General features: G+C 40.4%; 1 protein-coding gene across 1 annotated transcript; it reads right to left on the bottom strand.

Annotated features, from left to right (window-relative positions):
• Positions 1-1,960: 1,960 nt before the first annotated feature.
• LOC120525209 (tubulin alpha-1B chain) lies at positions 1,961-7,192 on the bottom strand. The gene is made up of 4 exons (XM_039747319.1): positions 7,087-7,192; positions 3,505-3,727; positions 3,267-3,415; positions 1,961-3,181 (listed from the first exon to the last, which is right to left on the bottom strand). Exons 1-4 carry the CDS (start codon positions 7,087-7,089, stop codon positions 2,201-2,203), a joined length of 1,356 nt encoding a protein of 451 aa, XP_039603253.1. The 5' UTR covers positions 7,090-7,192; the 3' UTR covers positions 1,961-2,200.
• Positions 7,193-7,657: the final 465 nt, after the last annotated feature.

The raw sequence follows: 7,657 nt of genomic DNA, 5'->3' as shown, positions 1-7,657 counted from the left end.
ATGGACAGAGTTAAGAAACTGGCTTCTGTGCTTCCAGGAAACTGGCCAGACAAACTGAAAACTTCAAAACTGTATTAAAACACAGACATTTGTTGGAAACTTGCTTTGATCTTCCTTTAGGTGTCACATTCCTTAACGTTCTCTGTTGCCCAATAAATCAGAAGGTGGTACTACATCCAGGGAAAAATATGTAACTGCTTCATAGTGTCTCTTTATTGTTTCATAAATTACTGCTAAAAAAGATGGTTTCTGAAATCAGCAGTATGAACATATCCACAAGTGAGGGCTCAATGTGGCCTTAGAACGGCAGTATGAGTTATTGGATTAGTTACTGTTTGTAAAATTATTAAATATCTGCTTAATCCACACCAGTGATTCCCTGTTGAATGAACAGATAACGTAACCTGCTAGTGCTCTAACTGAACAAATACTATACATATAAAATGTATTTTGCTCTGGTCATTTATAAATATAGCAAATATATAATATGTTTAGTTTCTTTAGCTTTGCCAAGATGTACTGAGCCTCAATTGACCATTTTTCTTGATTTGATTGATTCCTGAAACAAAACAGGGCCTGCGCTTTTATTACAGCACATCCTGACACCTAATGAACTTAAGGTAATTCAAGGCATAAGGCGGAAGCAGACCTGGACAAGCTGTAACTCCATGGCAGGGCTCATCTACACTTGTACTGGAAACAATCTGAAAGCATGAATGAACCTAACACATACAGTATGTCTTTAGGGATAAAGAAGGAAAATCAGTGTACTAGGAGGCAGACAGACAGACAGCAGGAGAATTGTGTAAGGACAAGTGGTAAGGCGGTGGTTCTCAAGCTCAGTCTTTCTTGACCCCTTGTGGCTGCAGGTTGTTGGTCCAACTATCTTTTGTGTTTAATTGGAATCCTAACCTAACTAAGCACGTTGTTATTTACCAGTTTCTATGTTTTGGAGTCCATGTAGACTTTAGAAAACTAACTTTAGTACATTTTTAATAGAATATACCACACATTTAGGTATGTTACAGGGGTATAATTTCGTATTTTTTAAAATGTTCGTTATCATCTGGATTTTCATTCATTTCTAGCTGTTCTGGTTATTTAATCCATTATTTACTAATGAGCATATTAATGGATCTGACACTGAAGTTGTTACAGCCTTTCAGCACTCGGTGCTCTGATGCAATTATGGGGGTAAACTACACAGAAAATGCATGTTAACAGGAAAACAACAATAGAGTTACAGATTTAAACCTATAGCGAAAATACAAATATTTAGTAATATATTATAAATGTAAAAATCACATTTCTGTGCTTTTCAGAATGCTGGATCTATGCTACTTACTGTACTTCTGTGCCACCCAAAACAGGAACTGGGCACTAGCTATACACTGCTTCCAAAAACTAGCCAGGAGAAGACTGTTAGATCTGCAGTGTGAACACCACAAATAAAAATGGCATTGAACTATAATAAAAATAGAGGTGCATAGTGGCACTGACCAGAAAGCAGGAGATAAGAGATGGAGGTAGCAGAGTTAACGATGCTAAGATTTGCATTGGGTGTGACAAGAATATATATATGATTAGAAATGAGTACATTAGAGGGTCAGCTCAAGTTGGACGGTTGGGAGACAAAGTCAGAAAGGCGAGGTGAGAGAGGACATGCAGGTGATGGGTGTGACAGAACAAGATGCAGAAGACAGGACTATATGGGAGAAGATGATCCGCTGTGGCGACCCCTAATGGAAGCAGCTGAAAGAAGAAGACTTACTGAAAGAAAACACCACATATCTTTCACCTACATAGTTGTCAGTTATTAATGGTTAATATGCATCCAGGAGAATTCTTAGCAGGCTTACAGTCCAATAAAGCACACTCCTCACACCAAAGTTAAACTGTCAGAAACTGAGATGGTGAACACAAGACCTGCCTCAAAGAATAAACATTCAGGACACCAACAGAGTTTAATGCCTTCCAATGAATTTATTTTAAATAACAGACAAACCAGGCAAAAGTAAGATAGTCACTCGCCACAAGGTTAAAGGAATCACAATCTTATAAAGATGCATTTCCCCAAACACAGACTTCTCACCCTTTCAGATTTAATGACTACGTGCCAGACTGCAGATGAAACAAACACTCACTAGTGTGAGAAAATGCAGGTGGGCTAAACAATCACTAAAAACACAACTAATTAACTTTAATATTCCTCTCCCTCCTCCTCACCCTCTCCTTCAATTGAATCAACCCCTACTTCCTCGTAGTCTTTCTCCAAGGCGGCCATGTCTTCACGTGCCTCAGAGAACTCCCCTTCCTCCATTCCTTCCCCAACATACCAGTGGACAAAAGCACGCTTGGCGTACATTAAGTCAAATTTGTGATCAAGACGTGCCCAAGCCTCAGCAATAGCAGTCGTGTTGCTTAGCATGCACACTGCCCTCTGAACTTTTGCAAGATCACCCCCGGGTACTACAGTAGGGGGCTGGTAGTTGATGCCCACCTTGAAACCAGTAGGACACCAGTCCACAAATTGGATGGTGCGCTTTGTTTTGATTGTAGCAATAGCAGCATTGACATCTTTGGGCACAACATCACCACGGTACAGCAGGCAGCAGGCCATGTATTTGCCATGGCGAGGGTCACATTTGACCATCTGGTTGGCTGGCTCAAAGCAGGCATTGGTAATCTCAGCCACTGAAAGTTGTTCATGATAGGCTTTCTCAGCAGAAATGACTGGGGCATAGGTAGCTAGAGGGAAGTGGATACGAGGGTAGGGCACCAAGTTTGTCTGGAACTCTGTCAGATCAACATTCAGAGCCCCATCAAAGCGCAGAGAAGCTGTGATGGATGACACAATTTGGCTGATGAGTCGGTTCAGATTGGTGTAGGTGGGGCGCTCAATGTCAAGGTTCCTGCGGCAAATGTCATAGATAGCTTCATTGTCTACCATGAAGGCACAGTCTGAGTGCTCAAGAGTGGTGTGGGTGGTCAGGATGGAATTATAGGGCTCTACAACTGCTGTGGATACTTGAGGAGCAGGATAGATGGAGAATTCCAGCTTAGATTTCTTCCCATAGTCAACAGAGAGACGTTCCATCAGCAGTGAAGTGAAACCAGAACCAGTGCCACCACCAAAACTATGGAAGACAAGGAAGCCCTGGAGACCTGTGCACTGGTCAGCCTATAAAGAAAAAGCTTAGAATTATAATCCTGTATAGTATACAATTAGAAACCAACAGAGAAAATCCAGCATCAATGAAACTAACCAGTTTGCGAATCCTGTCCAACACCAAATCAATGATCTCTTTGCCGATGGTGTAATGCCCTCTAGCATAATTGTTGGCTGCATCTTCTTTCCCAGTGATTAACTGCTCGGGGTGAAAAAGCTGCCTGTAGGTTCCTGTACGCACCTCATCTGTAAAGCAGAAAAAATGACTGTTAAGATACTTTGTGGCAAGAAAACTAGGCTCCCAGAGATTTTCCTCAGTACCTAACTTGACTTACCAATTACTGTTGGCTCCAGATCCACAAACACTGCCCTGGGGACATGTTTTCCAGCTCCTGTCTCACTGAAGAAAGTGTTAAAGGAGTCATCCCCGCCTCCAATGGTTTTATCACTGGGCATCTGCCCATCTGGCTGGATGCCATGCTCCAAGCAGTACAACTCCCAACAGGCATTGCCGATCTGGACACCAGCCTGTCCAACATGGATGGAGATGCATTCACGCTACAGAGGTCAAGAGAAAGTAGAGGCTGAGTTCAGGATTAAGACATTATGTATAAAAAATATTACTCAGTTCAAATCATGGTAGAGCAAGAAAGCAATACTATCAAATCAACTTTCATTAATAAGAATGTCCATTCCCATTGCTCAAAAGGATGTACCAATTTGCACAATATTTTCAAGCGGACTTTAATTAGAAGATAGATTTATTAACCAGCATGTGTCATACTAGGATAGAGTATCTCCTGGTCAGCTACCTTGGCTTTTCTGTGATATTTGTTCCAGAATTATATACAAAACTGCTGCATGGTACTCTAGGATAGGCAGTAAGTAAGAAATCCTCTGGAGATGTAATTCTGTGTTCATTACTAAGAACAGACACTTGTATAACTTGACTGTTATACAAAAATAAAATACTTTAGGACAGCCACTGGAGAGGTTACATTATATCACTATAAAATATAGATAAATAAATGTGATAACATTGTATTACTTTACTCAAGTACATCCTTTTCAGTTCTGCTTTTGCATCCCTAAAAGCCAGCTAAGGGCAGGTAGATGATAGCAACAATTTATAATAAATCACATGTGATATAAAATTCAGCGTATTTTATATAAATTTAGGATTGTGCAAACTGGTGTACTGGGAAAAACCTGCCTGCTCCCAGTATTGTGCTTATTCTGCGGCAAGTGAGAGAGGGTATTGGTTTCATACCTAACAGCTTGACCATTGCCATCAAAAGGCAGTATTTCAGTATGTATCACATATTGAAAAACCAGTCTCAAAAGAGAAATATGTAAACGACAGTACTAAACGCACCAGGCTAGAAATGGCATGGGTTGAATTTTCTGTAAATCTAACCAGAACGAATTCAAGAGAGAATCTCTCATTAGTATTCAGCAATTCTCACTCTTAAATTTCATTGCCATCAAGCTGGACAAAGAAGCCATTACTGGGATGAACCAGTTTTTTTCTTTTTTAGTCGTCCAACTCTGATGGCAATTTAACACTTGACAGAAATCCTCACCGTATGACGTGGTCCAAAAATAAAAAAATGATAACATCTTTGTAACTCTGACTAAACAAAATTATATTTATACGATTTGCCACCATCTGCTCCCCGTTTCCCCAATGTGGATACTTAAAATACTAATTTAAAGTGATTCATAACCACTAGCTCTCCTCATTGGTGGGGAACAATGACTCATTTAGTCCAACATGACTAAAGAAATGCAAATTTATAGATGACCAGGCTTTAGTTCCTGTTTTTTTTTTTTACCATGGTTAAACAGTATACTAGGTGAGTTTACTAATGGTCACTTTCTCTTCAGTTTAAAGACCTTTCCCCATTACCTGGAGACAGGGTGTTGCAACTTATCCCAGCAGCATACAGATTGAACCAACTCTGCATAATATACCAAACCATCACACACACACTCATACTGAACCATTTTAAAGCCACCAATTAGTCTAATGTGTATCACTTTACAAAGAAGGAGGAAACTGGAATTCCCAGAGAAAACCGGGGCAAAAAAGAGTGGAATTTGCAAACGCTATGCTTATAGCCAATGACCCAACAGAGCACAAAGGCAGGTCTTTAAGACCATGCGGCAACTAGCCACTGAACTACTGTGGTACTGTACTCAGTAATCTAACAGCTGTGAAATAACTGAAGTCAGATAAAAATTCAATATGGCATTTTATATGTTACTAGATAAACACATTTATCTGAAAAGCAGGGCAACACAATGCAGCAAAAGCTGTTTAATGCAGAAACATATAAATATCTTTTAAAAGCTAAGAGAAAGTGAACACTGAGAATCTCTTTTTATTTTTATGGCATGGAACTTTGGAACACACATGGAAATTAATCTTATTTTTTTCTAGCAGATGCATGTAGATCTATTGAAGGTAGGCAGCTCTCAGTCAGTATTTAACTAATTCTTAATATTGTATTATTCACAAGAAGTTTGATTTATGAATGATCTGCAGTATTGATTTATGTAATATTCCAAACAGACTGTATGATTACTCCCCACTAAACAAATAAATATATTGATATTCACATCACATCACTGGCTGGGAGGACTGCCACACGTGGACAACCTGAATCAATAACCTGTAAGAAGACTCGCCAGGTTCACTTAGCAACTGTTGCCGTAAGGCAGGGCACCAGGCCTCGAACACGTCGACGTAAGTTATCTTTAAAGCTGATGCTTCCATCAGATATTCACGGTGAGGAAAAGCTAGTCCATGCAGCGGATGAAGCAAGGCAGGTACAATTTCGGCGTGGTCGGGATCCCAATCCATATAATTGCATATTTTAGGTCATTGTTAGGTTGCAAAGGAAGCTAGAAAAAACATGAAAATTTTACACTTAAGTTACACAACCCGAAAATCCAAATCGCCCACCTTACTTAAACTCAGGTCACCAGATTAAAGTTGAATTTCAGACTCCGGTTTCATTTTACGGAACGCACCAGTGGAGATTGTGAATATGTAATAAGACAGAAGGGGCAGTGACGAGCCACACACACTTCACTGCCTGTCCGGGTACTTTCGGTAAGCAATTCCAAAAATAGAAACCTGTCTAAACCACGTATTTTAGCAAATGATATGAATTTAAACTATGCTGCATGGAGTTGTTAAGAGTTACCATTTAACCAGAGTGGTGTAAGTCTACGTATTTCTTCTTCCAATTCTTTCACCGAGTTCTTTTCACCTTAATCAGTTTCATCACGTTGTGGCATAACCATCACAGTTATATTAAGGGAAAAAATCTTAATAATGGCTCAAGGCTCTTAGGACGGCTCCTCGCACTGTGGAGCACACTCAAAAGCTCCACCACACCCAGTAACACTTTCCTATAAAGTCACGAAGCCTGTACTCGGTCACTCTGCCACGTAAGTTGACTTTTCCGTGTCAATGGCTAACAACGATGCCTTGCCATATGCGAAGGAAGGCAGGCGGAGCACAAGCCGCGCGCTCGGGATGCTCTGGGACCGCTTTGCGCGCAGGGCGGGAAAACACGCATTGCGGAAGGAAAATGGAGATCGATCAGGGAGGGAGTCTACGGTTAGAAAGTAGTCCCGACTTTAGCGCTGCGGTAAATCTCTCTTAATCCGCTTTCGGTATTAGGAGAGAAACGGCTACAGATGACCGATGCTGTAGTTACTTTGGCGGATTCCAGCAGAGTTCACACGTCTATTCTCCATCAATGTAACGGTAATTTGACAAGCAGCTCCCACCCCCTGCGCATACTCAGTCCCAGTGACTCTCCGCATCCCGTCCTGACCAGCTGTTTTCGACCATTCCTTGAGTATCCATAATAACTCAGAATGACGAAGAGGCTGCAACTTACCATTTTAGAAGCGGCTTGGTGTTTATGAAGCGGTGCAGAAGCGATATAAAATTAAAATAGCGTTACTCAACTCGACAGCTAAGAGTCGATCAAAGTAACTGAATGGAGGTGGGAGGGCGCTGCGATCGCATTTGTAGCACCTCAGTGAGAATATATTAATATATTATGTTAATGAGATGCCAAGTCACCAATTGGAGCATAAGGTGCATGTCTGTTATATGCAACCTCCATGACAAGACATAGGCTGGGAACCAATTGTACTGACGACAGACATGCTGCAGTGACCTCCAGTATTCCTTTACGATTAGAAGATCAGCTTTAATTCTTGAGATTCACTAGTGCAGCAGAAAAGGAGTTTTACTAAGCGTATTAATATTGTTTTTAAATAACTCAGATTGTTTGTTATTAATTGGGATTTATTATATAATGTGTTTTTTCATCCACATGCGCACTTTTCAAAACATTGGAATATCACCTTCTTAGAATTACTTCAAGAAAAGGGTAGGCAAATCGATATTAGATATTTGCTTTTTACCAATGTATTCTCACAAGCACAACCAAATTAAGCAAT

Source organism: Polypterus senegalus, chromosome 3 (genome assembly GCF_016835505.1).
Source record: "Polypterus senegalus isolate Bchr_013 chromosome 3, ASM1683550v1, whole genome shotgun sequence".
Taxonomy (NCBI): Eukaryota; Metazoa; Chordata; class Cladistia; order Polypteriformes; family Polypteridae; genus Polypterus; species Polypterus senegalus.
This window is presented reverse-complemented; position numbering and strand designations above follow the sequence as displayed.